The sequence below is a fragment of the Megascapheus bottae genome, chromosome 9, assembly GCF_031878675.1.
Source record: "Megascapheus bottae isolate mThoBot1 chromosome 9, mThoBot2.hap1, whole genome shotgun sequence".
Taxonomy (NCBI): domain Eukaryota; kingdom Metazoa; phylum Chordata; class Mammalia; order Rodentia; family Geomyidae; genus Megascapheus; species Megascapheus bottae.
In genome coordinates, this window is record NC_143517.1 from 22,623,157 (window position 1) to 22,648,252 (window position 25,096).

At 36.5% G+C, this 25,096-nt stretch overlaps 1 protein-coding gene across 1 annotated transcript; it reads left to right on the plus strand.

The window, feature by feature from the left end:
• The first annotated feature begins 1,130 nt into the window (after positions 1 to 1,130).
• On the plus strand, positions 1,131 to 24,796 carry Pi15 (peptidase inhibitor 15). Its single transcript, XM_090338971.1, has 5 exons — positions 1,131 to 1,434; positions 19,191 to 19,309; positions 20,225 to 20,357; positions 20,468 to 20,583; positions 23,739 to 24,796. Exons 1-5 carry the CDS (start codon positions 1,162 to 1,164, stop codon positions 23,872 to 23,874), a joined length of 777 nt encoding a protein of 258 aa, XP_090195097.1. The 5' UTR covers positions 1,131 to 1,161; the 3' UTR covers positions 23,875 to 24,796.
• Positions 24,797 to 25,096: the final 300 nt, after the last annotated feature.

A 25,096-nucleotide genomic window follows, 5' to 3' on the forward strand; every position in this document is an offset into this window, starting at 1 on the left:
TCTTTCTTTCTCTCTCTCTCTCTCTCTCTCTCTCTCTTTCTCTCTCTCTCTCTCTCTCTCTCTCTCTCTCTCTCTCTTTCTCTCTCTCTCTCTCGCCCTTTCTTTCTTTCTTTCTTTCATGAGAACTAGGACCTACAAAACATTAAAAGAGAAAAAAATTAACCACTCACAGAAAAGGTGGAAGCCTAGGGGAAAGAAGTTAAATAATAAAAAAAAGGAGGTTTGTCTTTTATGGTTTGCACTTTGTATGCTGTGGGTGTGACTCAATTTCCACACCACCCACATAAAAAAGTTGCCACCCAATCACTGTTTTTTTTTCTCTCTTTTCTATCCAAAAACCCTCCCCTTTGATTTTGGCTAGGAGAGACCCTAAGAAAGACTGCCCTTTCTGGATGTTGCAAACTGTGACATATAAAAGCTGTTAGCTGCTCCTGGAGCCAGCAGCATTCAAACCTTGCAGGCTTTAGCTCTCTGAGAACTTGTAATAAGACACACTCCTCTTACAAGAGTTCATGCTACAACATAGCAAAGAACTTTAAACTTTTGGAAGAACAGTATATTCATTTTGGCATTGTACAGAGGTAAGCTATTTGGCTCAGCAAGTTTATATTGCATGCATTGATTTTAAAGTAGCTCACTTTTTTTTAAAGAAAGAAGACTGGATTATTATACTACTTTTGTATTAGTTCTATATTTGTGTACATGAATATCTAGGAGACATAATCAGCCCATTCTCTGTTGTTGCCTACTATGCATTTTTCCTCTTCACTTTCAGGGTAGATTTGAATTCCTAAAGATCTCCCACTGGAAAAAAACGTGCAACAATGCATTCTGCATGGAAGGTGTCAGTAACAAGTAATTTAGATTCATTTTAGGGTTAATAGTCATGCTGTTTGTTTTTCCTTTGGTTCTAGAAAGTTCTTCTGAAGTGTCTGCCTGGGAACACACAGCAAAAGGAGTAGAGATTATACTGTAGGTTCTGATATGGGTTTTACTAGAGGAGTCAACATTTATTTTTTTGAGAAAGCCGTGCTTCCAAATGCTATCTATGAAGTTTTAATCTTCTAGTCTTGTTTATTGTCTCAAAGACCCTAACTCTATCCTCTCTTTTTTTGAAAAGCAAAGTAAATTCGGTGGCTTCTGTTTCTGCACCCTTCAAAAATGATAGCAATCTCTGCTGTCAGCCGTGCTCTGCTCTTGTCCCTGCTCTGTGAAGCAAGTGCAGTCGTCTTACTCAACTCTACTGACTCATCTCCGCCAACCAATAATTTCACTGATACTGAAGCCGCGGTGAGCACACCACTAGACTCTGCGGATATCCCCAAAGCCAGGCGCAAGCGCTACATTTCGCAGAATGACATGATCGCTATTCTTGATTATCATAATCAAGTTCGGGGTAAAGTGTTTCCGCCAGCCGCAAACATGGAATATATGGTAAGAGGCATTCTTGCTGCTGTTTATATTGAGTCCTGCGTAAGAAAGCTTTGATTTGTATGTTAGAAGGGACCACAGATGTTTGTGTCAAGAAATACAGGTTTTGGACATGTTAGAGTGAGTTAAATACTGTTCATCAGAGAATTAAAGTGTGCTTGTGTGTGTGTGTGTGTGTGTGTGTGTGTGTGTGTGTGTGTGTGTGTGAGAGAGAGAGAGAGAGAGAGAGAGAGAGAGAGAGAGAGAGAGAGAGAGAGACAAAGAGTGACAAAGGAAAAAGAGACAGAGGCGAGGCGTGAGAGAGGAGGTGAAGGGGAGAAGAGTGGGAGAGAGGTGTCGGAGAGAGACAAAGAGACAGGCAGATGGGCAAGGAGAGACAGAGAGGAGAGCCGTGGGAGAGTGTGGAAGAGAAGGAGAAAGAGGAAAACATACATGGATTTTTCTTCAGTGAGTTCTACAACTACAGTTGAACTACCTTATTTATAAAGATAAAGATAAAGAATAGAGTATGCTGCCTGGTCACATTTGGAAGATCTACTTTTTTTTAATTGAAGAAACTCAGAAAGTTTTGTGTTTTCTGAATCCAATAGTGTTATTTCTCAGCTAAAACAGTTCTTGAAAGTATTTCTTGAAAAGATAGGTTTCATATACTAAGTAGGTGTGTCTTTTCTCTTTCTTGGGATACAAATCTAGTTGTATTCTAAGAGAACATGCTGAGTCTTTCTTCTTCTGATTTATTGTTTTGTCCTGCAGATAACCATGGCAAGACTAGGGTGTTTGCACTCTGTTCCAACTAGTCAGGGACACATTCTTTGCTCTATCTTAAAAATAGCCTATGTTTAAATCATTTTACTTGGGGAGCAAAAATGTGGAGTTTGTTTTAAAGGAAAAGAGTTTTATGAAAATTTGTTTGGGGTTTTGAAGTGCTTCAGGGTTCTGAGTTAAAGCCCTGTATTTTACAGGGGCACAGTGTGCAGTTGGTGGGAGGCAAGGAAGACCACTAACATGGAATTTCCTAATTGTGGTGGGGGAAGACGGTACCACTAACAGCTCCAGTCATATTGTGGATCCGTCTGTTTTATAGAAATAAACCTTTTGCATTTAACTAGTTGTTGATGCCAGTATCAGAGAAAAGAAAATGGACTTGCCAAATAATCTAAAGGAGTCACCATTCGTAGTAGTCCAAGGTAGATTCTAGAAAACATACTTTGCACAGGAAAATTAAGGGAAAGAATGCACTCTGTCCGGATGGGTGAAAATGAATACTGTCTGCTGATTAAGATTTGGGGCTTTGAAGTGTTAATGCTTGGGTTCAAATCTCAGTCCTGGAATATAAACTGGACAAATTCTATACTGTGTTTCACTTTTACCATGTCCAAGAAGAGGATAATTGTTATGTCTTCCACATTGGATTGCTGTGAGCAATGTGTAAGTTGAGGAGTAATTAGGCCAGAGTCTGCAGATAATTGATCATTAACTGTTAGCCTTAATGGGGCTTTCATACTTCCTGTGGAAGAGGCCCAATGAAAACACATTTGAGGTCTAAACTGGTTCACCAATAAAAGAGGTGTCTCTAGGAGGCAATGATGATATGTAAGGAAAAGAGGATCAAGTGCAACTTCAAACTGGTATTGATTATGAAGAAACATGCTTTACTTGTGTGTAAGTTCAAAAATGCATAGTATGAGGCCTGTATGATTAGGGAGAACTTCCTGTCCTAGATCACAACATTATCTAGCCAAGTTGAGGACCAACACCGCTGGACTAACTTTGCAGGTAGTTTACCCTACTCTTACCAATTATAACAAATTGTGACTATGGTGCCCATGTACAGCCTTTTATGGACTTTCTCAGGATTTCCAAGAGCCACTTTCCTTATTCTTTTCTCCAAAAGAGGAATAATAGGAGACATTAGAAACCTAAAAGTGATAATGCAGTTCATTACTGAATGACATTGAGGGCAGAGGCGTCACCATGAGTTAAGTCATAGATGAGTGCAGTATAATAGAAACAAGTTGAATAGATATTGATCTAGTTATATTTCCTTCCACTTATCAAGAACTAATCCATTTCACATGCACTTATTTAATTTATTCTATATGCCAAGGCTTGACTAATTGTTTCCATAGATGATCTCGTTCACATTCTCTCTATGAGGTTAAGATAGTTATTTTCCTCATGTAAATGAAATCTCTTAAGCTGAGGTGCTGGTGGCTCAGGACCACCTGCAATCCTAGCTACTCAGGAGACTGAGATCTGAGGATCTTAATTCAAAGCCAACCCAGGCAGGAAATTCTCTGAGATTCTTATCTCCAATAGGCTACTCAAAAAAAAAATGCTGGAAGTGGCCCTGGCTCAAGTGGTAGAGCACTTGCCTTGAGCAAAAATAAAAGCCCAGGGACAGCGCCCAGGCCCAAAGTACAAGCTTGGAACTGGTAATAAAATAAATTTTAAAAAATCTCTTAGATTCAGGGAAATTAATGACTAAGCCAAGGTGATGTGATAATGAATAGAATCCCTGGGATTAGAATTTTGGTCGGAAATTCCAAAGATCCATGCTCATGTTGGCAACATCATTTTCATTTGTTAGATCTACAAAATGCCCTAACAACATGAGCCTCTGGAGATGTGAGGCTTGGTTTTCTCCCTTAAACTACCAGGAAAAGGCCTAGAGACATGGCTCAAGTATAGAGTGACTGTCTAGTAATCACGAAGACATGAGTTCAAACCCTACAACTTCCAAAACACAGGAACCACAAAAAAGAACCAAAATGCATAGGTGGTATCTTAGAAATATATTTTATTTGTCAATCCCTTGTTATTCTTTATTCTCTCCACCATTAGATCCCTTACATATGGTTAATTTTAGAGTAACTAGAAACCATACCATTATATATTTATACATTCTCCTTCATTCAGTGAAACTAATGGGAATAAGGGAATAGTAGCTAGAATATAAATTCTATAAAGCAAAGTATGACTCTTAAATATTCCTGTAAATGCTAAGCATATAGTCCATTTTTATTTATTTGATTATTCATTGAACAATTCTTTCTTTGTCAGTTGTGGGACTTGAACTCTGGGCTTGGCACTTCAACTCAAGGCTACTGTACTCCCCCTTGAGCCACAGTGCCACTTCCAGTTTTCTTGTGATTAATTGGAGATTAGAGTTTCACAGACATTTTAGTGCCAGGCTGGCTTTGAACCTCGATCCTCAGATCTCAGCCTCCTGAGTAGCTAAAAATACAGGTGTGAGCCACCATGCCTGACAACATTTTCTTATATTTTATCACTACCTTACATATTGGGTATGAATAAAAGAGACATATATCCTTGTTCTATGGGTGGGAACCAGAAAATAAAGTACATAAATACATTACATAGTATGTTCAAAGATGAAAGGTTATGAAAAAAATAAAATGGGTTTTGCGAGGCTCTTGTACATAATAGGCTTCAGGAAAATCTCAGGGGGACTGGCCTGTAGAAAATTAAGGGAGTAAGCCACATTAATAGATGAGAGAAGGCAGATTCAAGAGCAAAAACCCAGAGGTGGGAGAAAATTGATTAGTTCCATTAGAAAAGTGTATTCACGGTAGTGGCTTTTTGTTTATTTGTTGATGGAAATGCATCATCTGATCCCTGAAAAATACTAAGTGGGAAGTATAATAAGATAGATAGTTTGGGGGTCAGAGCAGCACTGTAAGTGACCTTAACTCTCTTGGCTAAGTGAAAAGGACACTGTGACCTTCTTTTCAACTTCTTTTTTAACATTGGAAAACTAGTTCTATCTCTGACCAGTACCAAGTACATCACAAACTTACTATGATTGCATCACAAATATTTGTGCACTGAGTCACCAACTTTGCATTCAAATGATCCTCCAAAATGGGTGGGCTGATCCTGGAGAGAACCTCAGAGCATAGTGGAGCACAAGCTTCCACTCAGCTTTTCTAAGTGCACCAGCCTGGTTTGTAATCCCTCTCATCTTCACCTCTGCAAGTTTCTTCCCCTTGCAAGTCTCTGGCTTTAAGCTTTTTGGGATGCTGGATTTAATGACATTTCTTATACCCATAACTACACAGGACTTCTCTTTGGAACTGCTGTGATCTTCCATGTCTGCCATACTGCTTTTGTTACTATCAAACTTGTGCATTTCTTGCTAAGTTTTCAGTTATAAACTTTCTGGGTGCTAAGCAGATGGAATATTCATCTTTTCCATCTCTGATTTCTTGAGCAATTCCTTGTCTATAGGTAGTTAGAAATTTTAGTTTCTGGCCTTAGTCATAAATGAAGTGTTATATGAATTGTTGTATGTATGCAAATAGCATTGGTTTTGATAGCATCATACATAGTTCAATAGTTTTTTCCTCATAATATCCTCATCACCTGAAATAAAATCATTTTTATGAATTCTTTAAAAATCAGTTTAATCTTCCTTAAGTTCTTGCCTGACAAAAATCTCTTTAAGAGAGATTTATACCAGAGTTTGAAACATATCATGGCTTTATAATTTTTTTTCAGGATAATTGCCCATGATTTTAATTAAAACCATACTGAGTAAACTATTTAATTTCTAAAAGTGACTTTTCACACAAATAATAGTAGGTATAATTTTATTTTTTCCTTTTTATTAGCATATATTAATCATATAAAGAGATTATACTTGATATTTCCATATGCACATTTGATGTACTTCCATCAAATTCTCTCTTTCTGTATAGATGTAACTTTAAATATTCAAGCAATACTTCTTTACTCTTGGCTTTTGTTCTACAATTAGCTTATTGACTAATTTCCAGAGTTCCTTGGCCAGCTGTTTTTCATTCTTCTGAAGGGTAGCTTAAGCCATGACTCTAAACCACAAACCACACTAGTTTCTTAGAATAAGAATTATCTCCAAAAGAATGAACTTGCAAGATGCACACAGAGTAAAATTTGTAGGATGTTCTCTAATTCAAATTAATTGAGCAAATTAATTTAAAAAAATTCTGAGGTCATTCCATGAAAGGAAGAGACACAAAGCTAGAAATTGCTGTTCTTAAAATATCAACAATAAAGTAAAAAGAAAGCAAATGGGAAAAGTAATGAGGGTATAATCTAGTAGAATGCATTGCCGAATAAAATTGATGTTAACGAGAGTAGTACAGACAAATACTGTGGCCCAGTGTTTATCTCCAGCTGGAAAGCCATGAAAGGTTCATTGTAGGAGAAGCATTTGATAGGTGCAGAGAATGGCGTGGATGGCTAGCTGGCTGGTTCAGCAGCAGAGTGAGTGATTCAGAAACAAAATCCCCAGCATGGAACATCCCTAATACTTCAGCTAAGTGTTGAGGAGTCTCAGGAAAGATTAAGGATTAAATCTTTTAAAAGCTACCAGGGAGATGGTGCAGTTTGAAAGCAAGCTTTAATAAACATCTCAGGAAGATGACCTTAGGACAGAGCTTTTCCAAGTTATCCCAGAGGTGATGGGGAGCAAAAGAAAGGGTAAGAGAAACAATGCAGCCATACTGAAATATGATGAGATTAATTCACTGAGCTGGCTCCAGTGGCTCACACCTGTAATCCTAGCTACTACAGGAGGCCAAGATCTGAGGCTTGAGGGTCAAAGCCAGCCCAGGCCAGAAAGGCTGTGAGACTCCAAAAACCCACCAGAAAACCAGAAGTGGTGCTGTGGCTCAAGTGGTAGAGTGCTAGCCTTGAGCTGAAGAGCTCATAGTCAGCTCTCAGGCCAAGCCAAAGAAGAAGAAGGAGAGGAAGAAGAAGAAGAAGAAGAAGAAGAAGAAGAAGAAGAAGAAGAAGAAGAAGAAGAAGAAGAAGAAGAAGAAGAAGAAGGAGAAGGAGAAAAGAATTCACTAGATTATGATATAGAAGTTAGAAATCTTCACAGACTTATCAAAAGGTTCCATGATGGTAAAATGATCTGGGAGGAAAACACCCCCACAAACAATGTGTAGTACAATATGAAGAAGCCCAAATCACTCACGGTATTATTACTGTGACTTATTTTATTGGGCAGTACAGATATTGTTTGCAAAGCTCAGGAATAAAAGTTCCTATGCTTTGATTTTAAAATTATCTCTAAGTAGTTGTACAAGGGAGTGTCAGTTCAACAAATCAATTCCTATGCTTCGCTGAAAAAGAGAAAAATCCTAGTTATGAATTCACGACAGGTAGTAAAGCAGGCAGAAATGCATGGAGAACAGATTAACAAACCTTCAGAAAGGACTAATAAACTGTTTGCCTAGAATGATCATTTACCACTTGGGAATAACCAAAAAAAAAATGCCCAATTCATTCATTTGGGCTCCATGTGGAAGATAATGTGATCATTAAATTACTTTTCGCCCTTTCTTAAGTAGTTGTCTAAACATGTATGTTGTCTACCAATGTCTGAAAAAATCAAGCTGTATTTTGTCCCAGATGGCATCTAGTCTCTTATTTGAGAAGGCCAACTCGATTTTCTAGTTAGAAACCTGGGAAATTTGATGTGTCTAACCTAAATCTCTTCAATGAATGCTTTTATGACCACTAGAAGGCCTCCTAATGATTGCTGCCAGCAAGCAGTGAACTGAGAAGGATTGCTGACTGAGCGGCATTCCTCCAGCACATGTGGAACTCTGCATTCCTCCTCGCCTACTGGAGAACCTTTTCAGCGACTTGGCGTCCCATGAAGGCTGGGCACATTTTACAGGACTTGTTTGTATACTAGTAAAAAACATGCTTACCTTGAAGGCTGTTTCCTTACATGCACTTCTCCACATAGAGAGCCAGCTGAGAGCAAGAACATTTGTTTTGTCTCTGCTTTCACCACAGTTTGTAAGAAGTACAAATAGAAACATAGGAGGGCCGGGAGTTTGGCCTAGTGGTAGAGTACTTGCCTAGCATGCACAAAGACCCTGGTTTGATTCCTTGGCACCACATACATAGAAAAAAGCCAGAAGTGGTGCTGAGGATCAAATGGTAGAGCGCTAGCCTTGAGAAAGTCCAAGGACAGAGCTCAAGCCCTGAGCTCAAGCCCAGGACTGGCAAAAAAAAAAAAATAGAAACATAGGAACAAGATATATTTCAGGACATCACCTCCAGGTAGCAGGCAAAAAAAAATGATCAAAATAAAACAACAAACCTGGCAGCCACATACAGGCCACCAGAGAGTGACCTTAGTTTCTAGAATTCAGGACTAGTCTTGGTGGTAAATAATATTTGGCCACAATGAAAGAGGAAGGTGATTGGTTTCTTGTAATTATAAAACCCAGCATATTTGTCCTAGAGAAACACTTGGTAAATCTTTGAGAGAAAGAGCTTTTCTGGTTGCAGTATGCAGCCATAATGATCTGGAAATCAGCCCTAAGTCCTTCATTCCACAGTTTTAATTCATTTGCTTGGCATTATACTGAAAGATCAATCAATGTTCATAGCAGTATGGTAGGAAGTACTGTGAACAGAGAAGAAGGTGATTTGAGATGACAAGATGAGGGAGACCTATGGTTCCAGAAAAATAGTACTATGAATAATAAATACAAAATATAAACAAATGCTATAAAAGAACTGCCAGGCACTGGTGGCTCACACCTGTAATCCTAGTTACTCAGGAGGCTGAGATCTGAGGTTCATGATTCAAATCTAGCCAGGGCAGGAAAGTCCATGAGACTATTAACTCCAATTAATGAGAAGTAGTGCTGTAGCTCAAAGTGGTAGAGTGAAAGAGCTCAGGCACAGTGCCCAGGCCCTAAGTTCAAATCCCATCACTGACAAAGCAAAAGAAAGAATGAGAAGAGGAGCTATGTAGTCAAGATAGAAGCATATTCTAAGAAGTCTAGTAAAGGCATGGATAAAATTCTATGTGGCTTGAGTTTAATGTCCAAAAGAAAAAGGTCAGAAACTGGAGATTTGGTTCAAGTGATAGAGCCTTGGCCATAAATAAAAATGCTGAGGAAATGGGGTCAGGAGTTTGGCCTAGTGGTAGAGTGCTTGCCTAGCATGCACAAAGACCCGGGTTCGATTCCTCGGTAACACATACATAGCAAAAAGCCAGAAGTGTTGCTGAGGCTCAAGTGGTAGAGTTCTAGCCTTGAAAAAAATCCAAGGACAGTCCTCAGGCCCTGAGCTTAAACCCAGGACTGGCAAAAAAAATGCTGAGGAAGAATATGAGGCCCTGGATGCATGTCTCAATACAGAAAAAAACTATAATATTTGATAATATGGTGAGGTACCAACCAAGAAACTTGAGTTTTGTGTTGAAATTAAGGGAAACTATGAGCTAGGAAGTCTTTCCATTCCCCTTCCCAGATGGGATGATCCACAATCATGTTTGCATTTTTCAGAAAGGCATACTGGCCAGGGAGGTGGGGGACACAATGAAGACAGAATACTCAGTCAAGTGGTCAGCATGATAGCCTGGGTGAGAGAGAAAGAAAACTATGCTGAAAGCAACAGAGACATATACACAGTGAGCTGGAGCTGTGAGCTATTTGAAGTTCAAGTCAATAGCTGTAAGCAACTCATGTGATGGAACAGAATGATGATTAAGATGATGAGCAGACATCTGCTCCGTCATTGAGGAGGGCAATTGTTTTGTTGGGAGTCAGAGAACACAAAATAAAGAGCAGGTTTCAGGAAGCCATTAAGTGGCTGCAGGTTTAAACTCAAGGAAACACATCTATGAAGATTGAAAGAGGCAGCCAGCATGTGGGAGGGAGCATTCTTCCACTGCAGAGAATTTGGGATGTGAACATGCTTTGTTAGTCAAAACAGACCACTTTATATTAGAGGTAGGGTAGTGTCATGGAGACAGTAGATGGGTGAGTTTATGTCTGGGAATCTACTCAAGAATTTTTGCAAGACTATGCCACTCTCTGTCCTCTTATTTTTATTTTTTAAACAGTGAGAGGTAAACCATGCTTAATTCAAATATGCTTCAAGGGCCTACGTGCTCCTCACACATTCAGAATAAGGCTTGGGAAACTAGTCAAGGAAATTCAGAAAAAAAATGGAAATTAGAGATGGAAAATTAGAAATTTGGAAATGGACAATTTTGGTTAGAATGGTGTGAATTTAATGCATTTGAAAACTATTAATGGACATAATAGCCTTTCAATAGCTATGTACTGGACATGACTGGTTGTTCATGAACATTTCCAAACAGTGGCATGGGAGGTAGGACAAGGATGATTAGAAACAATAACAACCAACTAATACTTCAAGCTGGTTATTAAAATTATTTGTAATAAAATAATGTGAATCTAAGGATTGGAAGGATAAACTTTGAATGCCCACAGACTATGTTATCCATAGCATCTAAATTCAGGTATCAAATACTTTTTGACACAAATATGGAAGAATGCCCAACAAGTTGTGTCTGTTTTCAGAATAAATTTTTCATGAAATATCTTTCAATTTCACACCAGGTACTTAGAAACAAAACAGTCCCACAATAGTTGGTTCTACTGAAAAGTGCCTCAAATAGGAACATTTTACCAAACCTTTTTCTCTGCATTCCTGGGAGATCACGTTTTCAGCAGAAAGTAGGTGGGTGGAAAGGCATTTGAATTCTTCTGACAAGTGGGCAGTATGAAAATTGGGTTTTGCATGGAGATCCCAGGGAAGGTAATCAACCAGGAAATCTGTTTTAAGAATATTTTAGAGTAGAGTTGGAGGGGAAAATATTAGTCATATATATAGTTAACCATTCCTGTAACTTCAGTGTTAAACCCTAGCTCGTGCATGTTATATTTCCTCAAAAAAATAAGGCCAAGGCTGGAATCTATCAACAATTATGTTTAAATTTAATAGTAAAAATATTTGCTAAAGAATGACTTAGTACCCTGACAATAAAAGAAAACAATGATTTAGAGTGTGTTATTAATGTCTTGATATTCTGTTTTCTTCCACTTCAACAGTGTTATTTTCCCCCAAAGTAAGCTTTTTTGTGTGTGGGGAGGTTGGTACTGGGTTTATGCTCAGAGCCTTCTGGTCTCACTTAGCTTTTTCTGTTCAAGGCTGATGCTCTTCTGCTTGAGCCACACCTCCACTTCCAGCTTTTTGCCAGTTAACTAAAGATAAGAGTCTCATAATTTTCTGCCTGGGCTGGCTTCAAGCCTTAATCCTTGGAACTCAGCCTCCTGAGGAGCTGGGAATACAGGTGTGAACCACCAATGCTTGGCTTAGCAAGTTTTTTCCTATTTCTACAAAATTTTGTTACTGTTGTGTTGTTTTAGGGTTTACTGTCTACTTATTAGAGAGTAATGCTTGGTAATAGAATTAAAAGTTCACCCCATGCTGCTTCTCATTTCAGATTTTCCAGTTCACTGATACCAGTTCCCTTCTTGAACCTCAGCATTAAATAATAGAGCCCTTGTTTCTCTGATAGAGAGAGCTTCCTAGTCTCTGTTTCATCTCATACCACAGTCTTGAGAGATGGGGGCAAGTTTTGTCATTTAAAGATAGGAAACCTACAGCGTGAACAGTGTAACTTCTCTGGGGCCATGGAACAAATTAACCAAAATGATACAAATGCAGTTTACAGTGGGGCTGCAATTTAAAGGACAGTACACTACAATGAAACATGTGTGCTCATTATTCCTATTTATTCTTCAGCTCATTAGATAATTTCCCAACATGCAATTCATGTGAAGATATCACTAAATATTTAGAAAGAAGTTCTTCATATGAAATAAAATCTTTCCTTACTATATTTTATCTTATTCTTGGGTACTACATAGACAACTTTATGATTTTGCTTCAAGTCTATGAATGTCTACAAAGAAGGAAGAAAAAAATAATATATGGTGTCATTGACTTTTAATTCCCAGTCACCAAGCCTTCTCAACCACCATTTCTTTGAAATATTAAGTTGCTACAAGTAAGTCCCATCTGATTTCTACCAACAAACAGGCTATCAGAAAAAGTTGCACAGGGATATTTGAATTCTAAAAAGCTTACAAAAGATCAGGATCTGTGTCATTAAGGAAATGCAAAATCAAGTTGTTGTTTCTTCACACTTATACTCATGAACAGGGCCATGGAGAACTGGGGAACTGAAAGCAATGTGTCTCTGGGAAAAGGATGACCTTCTTCAGCTGTCCTGCCTGGCTCAGTTCCACCATGAGTGTGTTCTAATGAGAGTGCAGTGCTTGGAAATGACCTGGCCTGACTAATGCAGAGCTGAGATGACAAACTACTCTTTACTATGTTAAAATAAACTGAGCAGATCCAGTGGTAAAATGTTCATGCTAAATCCTATTCTCATGTATTCTGCACATCACCTTTACAATGCAAAAAAGAGATTTTGTATTTTCAGGAAGTAGTACATGTATTTTATCTGTCATCCTCATTACTAAGGTGGTAATTTTGCTATACTATCGTCTCAATCAGTAGCTATCTGCAGTGGTTAGCACTGGTCCTTTCAGATACATTAGAGTCTGAGATTAGAAAAACCAAAGTTCTAGATTAAATGGGGGGGGGGAGAAACGAGCTCAGGAGACCCTATTTCCATAGAAAAATTTGGACTCAGTAGAGTGCCCCTGTCATCCAAGCTATATGGAAAGCATAAATACAGGACTGTGGTCTAAAAAGCAGCATCTTATCTCAAAAATAATCAGTGCAAAGGGTTGTAGTCATGGCTCAAGTGGAAGAGTCACTGTCTCAGAGCAAAGCTCTGAGCTCATACTTCAATATCATCCCATACACACACATACACACACATATACATATAGAGAAATTTGTGTCATAATCTTATTTTTAGTATTTTATGTCCTTGATATGATTTCCATACATACAATGAGTCAGAGTCCATTATTTTCCAGAGTTATATTCCTGTTAATTTTTAGTTTCAAGTTGTGAATCATTTTTATAAATATAACAGATTTTGACAAGAATATTTAATGGCTACCATATATAAATTAAATTTAGGCTACATGTATAGATTTGGCATATTTGTTTTCTCTTTTAATGTCTTATTTGATTTAATAATTATTTTTTCCATATATAATGACTTTAAGTTCATCTAAATTTCACATACTATCTTAGGAATCCCACATGACTACTCTATGATGTGTTTCAAGTCTATTGAACATTTACAAAGCGGGAAGAAAAACTAACATATGTTATCATTGACCCTTGATCCTAAGTCACCAAGCTTTAAAAATGTAATGGATTTTTTTATCTTTTATATCTTAATTTCTTGTCTATACATTTTATATTTAAAATGTAAAATGACTTATTGTAATAGGCCATACTCTTGTAATTACTACAGAAAATCAATACATGCTCACTTAATCACTACTAGAAAAGCATGTATACACAATTTGCTCCAAATAACCCATCCTTTTTCTATTAGAGGTTATCATTTTGAACAGTTCTATACTTTGTCAGTCATGGGACTTGAATTCTGGGCCTGGGCTTGGTCTTTGAGCTCTTCAGCTCCAAGCTACTGCCCTACCCTTTGAGTCACAATGCCACTTCTGATTTTCTGGTGATTAATGGGAGATAATAATCTATTGAACGTTTTTGTGCCCTGGTTGGCTTTGAACCACGATCCTCAGATCTCAGCCTCCTGAGTAGCTAGAGGCCACCATGCCTGGCCTCTATACTTAATTTTTGAAAAGAAAAGATATACACTTAAGAACAAAAGATGCCATGTCAAACAAGTCTGGAATTAGTGTGCCAAGTAATGTTTAGGGTTGTCTTCTAATTTGGTTGCATTTTTTATTGGTCCCAGATACTGGCTGATAGAAGATGATTTCATATGTCATTTCATTCATGATATTGGCTGCCACCATTTTTCTGAGCCAAAAAACTTAAGGACAATTGATAAGACCACCTCTTATTAACTGAGATGGATTTATATTCTGATAACTGATAAAAATATATTGTATTCATAAACTGCTTTGTTAAATGGCCACTCCTTCGTATAACTACTTAAAGATAATGATAATCTGAAAAAAGAACAGATCAGATAAAAAAGAAAAGGAAGTCAGCAACCTTCCCTAGAGGAGCAACATTCCTTGATTAGGTTGTGTGTTTTTTTATCCCAAGCTTAAGATGTCTGTGACCTTGATGGGAATTCTGTCTTTCAAAAAAATATTTATCTTATGTGTAAATGTTATAATTCTTCTAGATATTTAAATAACATCAAGTTGACTTCTGGATTTATTATAATTACTTGTAATTTATAATCAAGATACTCAGCTCAGCTCACCCTACCTGTCTTTACTAACAGTATCTATGAATATTTTAGTCGAAAGTAAACTAAGTCCATTTAAGAAGTAACAAACTAAATTGGCTCTTAACACCAAAGAATAAAATAAAGCGATTTTGAGCAACAGGGAAGACCTATAATCCCGTGCGCATCCTACTACTTTGTAACCTATTTTTATGTTGATCAATTGTCTAATTTAATTAGAATATTTCACTTCTAATGAAATGAACTCCAAAATATAAAAACAAGAGGTTTTTCTCTGTGGTTGCTGTTTTTTTTTAATGTACTATTTGAGGGTATTCCTTTTTTCTCTTGTTTTTCCTTCTATGGTTTATTACCTGTCATCATTGCATTTGATTTTGGTATGTTTATTTTAATTAGAGAAGGGAAGGGGAACAGTGTGACAGCGATACGTACAACATAATGTGTTGGAGAGGATAACAATGTTCAATAAGAACATTGCTTATTACCTTACATATGTAACTGTAACCCCTCTGTACATCACCTTCACAATAAAATTAAAATTTTAAAAGATCATCCTGAGCATCCATACAAAACCCCTTCTCAAACAATAGCTGGGTGTAGTAGCATATGCCTGTCATTTCAACTGTGGTGGGAAGCATGGGAATAGAGGTAAGGCTCAACTCCAGTCTTGAGCAGAAAAAGCTAAGGGAAAGAGCAAGGTCCAGAAGTATTTCAGGACTGCAAGGCTCTATTTCTTAAAGAACCAATGCAAAAAATGACCTGAAGGCATGACTCAATAGTAGAATACCAGTGTAGCAAATAAAATGCTTGAGGAGCAACTTCTCCTCAAGACAGACTGATAGAAAGAAAAATAAATGTATGGACTAAGTCCAGGGCTCAGATAATTTACAATTTCATTCATTGAACTTCTGGGAGTTGTTAGATTCTTTCACATGAATACCTTGCACTATTCATCACCCCATAGAGTTTCTGTAGAAGGAAAGACTAGATTGTGTGGGAGTGCTCCTTACAAATGAGAAATCTTTTGTTCAAATCTCTTCTAGTTGTAAAAGTTGACTGTTAACTTTCATAGCTCAAAGACTTCATGATATTGGGAAGTTGAAATACATTGGAGACTAAAGACATGAATCAGGTGCTCATCTTTTCCTATGGATTGTAGCCTATGGAAGAAAAGCAGAGCCATAATTTAAGTTTACCAGAAGATAAGTTATAACCTCCAAATTTCAGTGTTTCCTACTAAAAACAGACTTCCCCTCTAGAAGATGAGTGCCAGACCTGCTTGAAAACAAAGGCAAGAAAGACCTCTGATGTGTATGTAGCAAGAACAGGACAATTAATTCAATGCCAACATGGAGGGCGAGTCTATCTGGAAACTGACCTGTGTCTTTCAGGCCTTAGGGCCTTCTTTGAAAGGACATGGGTTCTTCTCTCCCACAAAAAGGAGAGAAAGCAAATAAGGAGAGAAAGAAAATCCTTAATAACTATCTTTTCCAAAATTTTACTTGTAGAGTATTTACATAGAAACATCGAAATATGTGGACGTCAGGATTACCAATTTCCACCTATCAGATCATCTTATAGTATTTAACAAAGGTTATTCACATAAGTTACTAATCATATATGAACTTTTAAAATTTTTCAGGCATGAAAATATTGGGTTATCTCTTTAATATAGTATGTAGCATCTAAATATATAAATGAGCATACAAATGGAACTTTATATAGTAATACTTTTAAACTTGTTAAATGAATTGTATTTTACATGTTTTCCTATATAGATTTGAGGTGTGTATGTACAAACTCAAGAACCTCTCAGAAGGTACAATTCATTGATGGTAGTCCATCTGAAATTCCTCTGTGAATTAACCATTGTGTTTTCTATCTTGGAGAACTGCGCTCTATATTTTTAAACATCCACATTTTAATATTTTTGGTGGATAGGATAAGTACTACAGCTATCCAAAAATGTTAATTTCAGGCTAAGGATACTGAAAGTTAGCATGAATATGAGTGGGCTTACATAATCCTGCCTCAATTTATAAAAGATAATTACTTTTCACTAGAAAAATAATTTCAAAAGAATTAACACATCTTGGGCCGGGAGTTTGGACTAGTGGTAGAGTGCTTACCGAGCATGCACAAAGATCCGGGTTTGATTCCGTGGTACCACATACATAGAAAAAAGCTGGAAGTGGTGCTGAGGCTCAAATGGTAGAGCGTTAGCCTTGAGAAAGTCCAAGGACAACAGTGCTCAGTCCCTGAGTTCAAGCCCAGAACTGGCCAAAAAGAAAAAAGAATGAACACATCCCTTTACATGGTACCTGCCATGGCCTCTTTGGCTGAGATTGTCTTCTGAAAAGTTCATTTATAGCCAGGCACAGTGGCTCATGCCTGTAATCCTCACTACTCAGGAGGCTAAGGTCTAAGGATCACAGATCAAAGCCAGATCTGGCACTAAAGACCCTGAGACACTATCTCCAAATAACCACTAGAAAATGGGAAGTGGTGCTATGGCTCCAGGGGAAGGGTGGTAGCCTTGAGCTGAAGAGCTCAGGGACAGTGCCCTGCCCAGAGTTCAAGCTGCATGATCCCTCCCCCCCCCACACACACACTAAAAGAAAAGCTCATTTATTTTTATTTCATTTCAGTCTCTAGCTGTTTCCTTCCACTTAAATGTAGTATTATATTAAATAAATCTAGGTAAACTTTGTCTTTGTGGAGAAAATCAAACATTTTCAGTGTTAGAGACAAACAATTCCATGAGTTTGCTTACAAGTTTGTAATTTCTATGAAGATATATCTATTAACCCTTTCTAACTGTACATAGCCTAATGGGATAGGAAGGTGTAGGTTCTCAAATGAAGCTCCCTGTAAATTTGTGAAAGCATGAACCTGTCCCTTCCTTCCCCACAGAAGGTCTGTTTTGGTTGTTGTTGTTATTTTGATTTTTATACTTGGAAAGTAACCACTGTATAGTCACAATTTTGACAAAAATGTTTCAGGTACAATAATATGACCATTACAAATAATGTTATAACATTGAACTATAATATTTAATTAAAGATCTTTTCTAGGGCCAGGAGCATAGCCTAGTGGTGGAGTGCTTGCCTTGCATGCACAAAGACCTGGGTTCAATTCCTTGGTACTGCATACACAGAAAAAGCCTGAAGTGGTTCTGTGTCTCAAATGGCAGAGTGCTAGCTTAGAGTAAAAAATGTCCAGGAACAGTGCTCAGGCCCTGAGTTCAAGCCCTACAACTGGGGAAATAAAAACCTTTTCTAACAGACAAGTACATTCCTAATAATTCCTACTTGGAAAAACTTTGGAAAGTCAAATTTTTGTTCAAGAATAATTGTGAAGTAATTCACCTTCTATCTGGCGAATATAACTGTAACCCTTCTATTAATTACAATAAAAAAGAAGTAGCTCACACCTTATGAATATAACTGCAACCCCTCTATACATTATTCTAACAATAAAATAAAATTCTAGATAAATTTGTAAAATAAAATTAAAAAGAGAATAATACACAGTATATGTATATAATATATACATATATGTATATATATGAAAAATATTTTTTAATTTTATTGTCGGGATTGAAAAAATATATTTTTGTACTTTTTACCTTATACTTTGCTAGTATACAAATTACTGTTTCAGAATTGAGTTATTATTCACATGTTCAGAAATGCTTGTTTTTTTCCCCTGTGAGGATGTTGAAATGAGCATTGCCAATCATGCTCATTATATACATGAGTATATAGTAAGTCAAGATTTGGGGTATGGAGCATAGCCTCGTGGTAGAGTGGTCACCTAGCATGCACAGAGCCCTGGGCGCGATTCCTCGGTACCATATATACAAAAAAAGCCGAAAGTAGTGCTGTGGCTCAACTGGCAGAGTGCTAGCCTTGAGCAAAAAGTGTCCAAGGACAATGCCTAGACCCTGAGTTCAAGCCCTAGGCCTGGCAAAAAAAAAAAGTGAAGATTTGTGCTATAATTTTTTTTCTATTAATGAAAGCTGTAAAGTATTTATTACTACTAAAAACTGAATTCATATGAAATATCAAAACTCTGGGATTTATTATCCTTTACTATATTATTTAACCTTTGAAATTTGTAATATAGTAATGAACATAGTTCATTTTCCTATATCAGTTTAAACAAAATTGATCATGTTTGTTTGTATAATATGCCTTGATAGCATAGTTTCTTTCGTGAGGATAACCTTTAAGGAAATCAAATGATTTTGCTGTATTCAAATATCAATGATTAGTTTCCTAGTTATAATTGTATATGGCATTCTTGTTAACCCATTCCTTACAAAAGTCTGTCGTCTGGATTTGGGACCTAGATGATATTGCAAAGAACTTTTTGCTTTGTTGTGTGAACTGCATTATACAACTTCGAGTAACACTGCTTGGAATTGGCTTTGTTTTAGTTAAAATAGCACACCAAATTGAAAGAACTCTATGAAATAGTCACACCACTTCCTCCTTTCACTTTTCGTTTCTTATGGCAAATCCATAAAAGCTGACATTTTGTTTGAATGCTTGTTTGTTTGTTTTTACCCCTACAGGTCTGGGATGAAAATCTTGCAAAATCTGCTGAAGCTTGGGCTGCGACTTGCATTTGGGACCATGGACCTTCTTACTTGCTGAGATTTTTAGGCCAAAATTTGTCTGTACGAACCGGAAGGTAGGGAGTTCAGTGGTGCAATTTCTATGCATGACCTTATTAATTAGAAATTTTATGGAAGAATGACGTCAACCTTGGGTCATATCAGAAATAATTTATGGAGTAACAAGCACTGACGTGTGGCCTACAAATATCGTGAGGTGTTCAAGACTTTTAAGTTGCACAGGCCTAAGGAGAACAATTTCCTCTTTCACCACTGGAACACACTTCCGGAGGCTGCATTTGTCATGGCCCTGGAAGAATCATAGAAAGGATCAGGCTGTTCCTGTCACTGCTCTCATGATTTTGTAAAAGCCACTGTGTATGCATGAGTGTGTACACATGTATGTATGTGTTTACTGCCCCATGGCTGTAATGTCTGCATACATATAAGTAAATTACCAAATTGATAAAGTTGAAAACATTTGCCTTGACATATTATTTACATGTTGACACATTTACACAACAGTACATCAAATAATATACATAAATATGTAAATGTATATGTAGTTATGGCTAAAGCTATACCTAAATTTTTCTACCATGATGGAATATCATTATCTAATATTCCATGACTCATTCTTACACATATAAGAGAGGAAAAATCAGTGGTCCTATCATTAAATTTAAGGGATAAAGAGATGCATCCCTTCATGTGTCTAATTCCACACTATTGTTTAATCATGGTGGATGAAGCAAGATTTTAGTGATTCTTGAAATGTTTGTATTTTTTCAAAATAGTCTGTCACATAGGTAAATGTAATATTATTGGTCATTTTCATGGTTTTTTTATCTGGTTGGAGAAATATAAAAATTCTATTAGGTAGTATGATGGTAAGTAATTGTTTACTTAAATTATAATGTCACATGAGCCTACTTTATATAATTATGCCTTAAGTTCTTTTTTTTCAATGTGTGTTCTCTTTTGACATCTAGATATCGCTCTATTCTTCAGTTGGTGAAGCCCTGGTATGATGAAGTGAAAGATTATGCCTTTCCCTATCCTCAGGATTGCAACCCCAGGTGTCCCATGAGATGTTTTGGTCCTATGTGTACACATTATACACAGGTTATTTCTGTTAATTTGTTAATTATTTGACTCATCCTTGCAAAATACTCATATTTTGGTGAACAGTCATTTTCTTAACAATATTAGAAAACATGGGTTTCTTTTCACAGATGGTCTGGGCCACTTCTAATCGGATAGGATGTGCTATCCATAGTTGCCAAAACATGAATGTTTGGGGATCTGTATGGAGACGTGCGGTGTACCTGGTGTGCAACTACGCCCCAAAGTAAGTATCAAAGTGGATGCTCTTTCTTGGATCCTTGACTGATGTTGCATACGTCTGTTTTTTTTTTTTCCAGTCCTGGGCTTGAGCTCAGGGCCTGAGCACTGTCCTTGGACTTTCTCAAGGCTAGAGCTCTACCCCTTGACCCTCAGCACCACTTCCAGCTTTTTTCGATGCATGTGGTACCGAGGAATAGAACCCGGGTCTTTGTGCATGCTAGGCAAGCACTCTACCACTAGGCCAAACTCCCAGCCCGCATACGTCTGGTTTGATGGGCATTTTAAACAGGCAAATTAGCTACTGTAGCCTCTAATCTTGATCTCTACCATGATTCCTACATTCTTAAACAATGATTAAGTGAAAGGTTTCACTAGGGCTGGGATTCTGGGTTAACACTTTGGTTTTCCTTACCATATTTCTCCTGTCATGGTGATTGCAAATATTGTACTTCTCAGACTTTTAATAACTATATACCAGGTATTAGAAAAGAATCTTGGGAGGGGATGTGGAGAGGGAAATAGGGACAAAAACATGAGAAGGGGCAATCAATGTGTGGGAAGTAATGCCCTTACTACCTGAAGAATGTAACTATAACCCCTCTATACATTATCCTCACAATAAAAAAAGAATCTTGTAGGGAATTTACCTAATATACCAATAGCAAAAAGTTAGGAATATTCTGATTTATCAACACTGGAATGTCGCCTCAACATTTTCACCAGGAAAGCAAAATGGTGGAAATGAATCTCTTCATCTCTTCCTTTTTGGTTAAAAAATATTCAACATGAGCATCTTATTGTCTCCACCAAATGTTAGTATAAAAAATTTATCAAAGATGACAAAATGTACTCATATTTAGGAGTATTTTATAACATGTATATTAATACATATTTGCTATTATTGATAAGATGTCTTCTTGATAATCATAACTTCAGATGAGAAAATGTTCCAATATTTATACAGAGTTTTATTACCATTTGGAATAAACACTAAAATGCGCAGAGGATTTATGATAGTCTTGGTGTCTTCCAAAGTAACTCCTAGAAAAAGATATTCTCCACCTATTCCAGCAGGGGGGACGAGGGAGGGTGACCATGTGTTATAACCAACCGCATTACTCATTGATATGATAGTGTGCCAGGGCGGTGATTTATAATGCTACAAAACAGTGACTTTCCCTATGGTCCTGTCTTCATAATTATTAGGCTGAGAAGGTTTGGAAAATAGGACCTCTGTGTTATTTTTTAAAACATTTTAAAACATGTTTGCATTTTTATAGTCTTAGTTTTATACTTATTTATCCTTTCTCCTTGATACAAATCTGCCAGATAGTAACTGAGTAGTCAAAGCGATGTTTTGCTTCAATTTTTGCATTTCATTTTTGCATTTGGGGCCAATGATTAAAATTCTGTAATGTCACCGGTGTGGTATGTTATTTCTTCATAAGTCCAAGCAATTAAGATATTGCATTAACCAGAATAATTTCACTTTTAATAAAAATGTTTTCTGGACTCTAACTGACGAAGTTTTTAAAGCTTGACTGATAGAAAAATGTAAACTTTTCAGTGTCAATGTGGAATTATCTTTAGTTTGTTTCTCAGTAGGAAAAAAAGGAAGGGAGAGTAGAAAGTGATTGTGAAAATGTAATTAGATGGAACAGAATAAGAAGGAAAAGAATAAATAAATTATTTGATTTAATACTGATTGATATTATCCCATATTCAATAACTATGATTTATATCAAAGTTCATATTATATAATTTAGATACAATAAAATTGCTACTTCTCAATTTCTGTAACAAACATTTCTGCTATGCAGTTTCTAACGTTTTTAAAAAAATATATAGAAACTATACAATTTAGATAGCATAGGTTGAATTCATATTCTTTCATAGCTCTAAGTAAGTACATAGAGGGAAATAAAATTATTAATATAGACAGGAGAAGAGAAGACAGAACAGCCATAAGAAAATGGCACTGACTATTTCTAGAGAAGCAAATGATGTTAGCAAATCTTTGCTGACGGGATCTTATCCCCCTGGCAGAGCATGACATAAATTAAGTGGAGGTGAACAATCTAGAACTCCATTGCACTTCGCAATATGAAAAGTTAACCAGCAAATCTCATTTAATAGGTCAATAGCCATGTATATGAAAAAGTCTGAATATTTTGTTTTTGCTATTTTCATATGCCATAGCTATGTTTTATAGTCACTTCTAAATCTTACTTCGTTTCAAAGAAAATGAAAATTTGTTTCATATTTAACCTGTCTTTTTTTAAATTCTGGCTTTTTGTCTTAAATTCCCACCACCTTACTTTCTGGATTCTTAGGGTTTTTTTGTTTGTTTTGGTACTGTAATTACTAGTGTTCATGCTACTGAAGTGCACTTCTCATCATCTCCTTCAGAATTAAGAAATCAAAACAACTGTCAGATCTTATGGCAGTTTTTATTAAGTACCTGAAATGGTGAAATAAAATAATATTTTATTTAGTTGAATGCATCTAGCATTATCATAAAGCTACCAAAATTTGATGGGCATTAATTTATATGTGAAAAAAATGGGAATCATTTTGTACCATTATTTGAGTCATTATTCTCACAATAAAAATAGTTTTCCCTGGATCCCTATTTTTATAAAGGTTGGAATTTAAAATATTTTACAATATTGGAAACACATTTTATAAACATTTATAGGATATAAGATGTCTTCTTTGTTATTTCCTTAGTTTTCAGTCTTCTAGCAAGTGCGAGGTATTTTGTGACCATCCTTATTTGTGAGCATTAGAATGACATTTGTGGGAGTAAATTGAAATAGCTCGAGCTTGTGCTCTAGGCTGGTAAAGGAGACATATGTGAATTAAATAAGCCCAATTTTCAAGCACTTACGGTAGTGCCGTGCTTTGTATGACCTCAATGATTATCTGTAACTTATTTAGATATTCTTAGCTTACTGAATGAGGTAGTATTTGAAAACAAAAAAATCATAGAATAAGTTACTGTGGAAATAAGAAACTGCTGTCACTTTCAGTATGTTTTAAAACTACTTTCTTAAAATGATTCTCATGTCAGCACATGGGAGCATTCACTTGAGGATAACCTAATATTTTGAAATGGAAGAAGAACACTAATGTCATCTTTCCTCTTTTCCCTCCTAGAGGCAATTGGATTGGAGAAGCACCATATAAAGTGGGCGTGCCATGTTCTTCTTGTCCTCCCAGCTACGGTGGAGCCTGTACTGACAATATGTGCTTTCCAGGAGTAACATCAAACTACCTGTACTGGTTTAAATAAGCTTATTCTTTTCCCCAGAAACCATGATAATTGCTGATAATCATAGGCATATCTGTCTATATATATTGAAATTTGCACATATTATACATATTTTGCGGTAATCTGGTTTTCATTTTAGCATTCATTTGTATAGTGTTGGTCTAGTAATATTGTTTAACCTTTGGATACAATCTAAATGATCACCTGTATGTTCTCGTCCATGCTTCCAAATGAAAATATTGCTTATGTAGTGATGACACAGCTGATATATCTAACTACAAAATGTTTATTCCAGGAGAATTCAAACATTATGTTCCTAAGGAATAAAAAGTACATTTACCCTATAATGTGTGCACACACAATATATACATATACGTGTGTATATGTATGCACACACGTAAAATATATGAGATAACATGTAGATAATAATACAATTCAGTAGTTGAATTGAGGACATTCAAAATATTCTAAAATATACTTGTCAGTAGGACAGCTTCAGTACCATTTCTATAATACTGACAAAATAATAGTTTGCAAAGTAAAGGTAAAAGATGTTGACTTAAGAATCACAAATTTCGCTACAGAGATATTTTATTTAGTTTGGTCTACTCAAACATATGCTCAGTTTATGTAAGTTTCCTAATCATGCCTGCTACCATTCAGTTTCTTTTTTTAAAAAAAATCAGTAGTCATGGGTTGAATGATTAAGACATGAAAGGCACTTGGTTACATTGATAATAGAAAGGTATAAAAATTATGGTTATGATCCTTAGAAAGCTTACAAAAATATTCAGGAAATAATTTGGCCTAGTGATTTTACTATAATTTTTTTATTATTAGTTCCCACTTTATGAAAACAAGAGATGCTGACCAGGACATTTGGTAAACTTTTTAATGCATAGATTTTATGTATTGTTTTAAGTTTTATAACCACAGAGGCAGCCACTACAGCCAAACAGATGATGTATCAGTTATCTTCTTCCATTAAATCAGTTTTTGTTTATAAGATTCTGGATAGCATGCTGGGAGCTGTGGTTCATGCCTATAATCCTATCTGCTCAGGAGGCTGAGATCTGCGGATTGCAGTTCAAAGCCAGCCCAGGGAATTAAAAAGTTCATGACACTCTCATGTCCAATTAATCACCAAAAAACCAGAAGTGGCACTGTGGCTCTAGGGGAAGAGTGGTAGCCTTGAGCTGAAAAGCTCAAGGACAATGCCCGGGCCAATAAAGAAGATGCATAT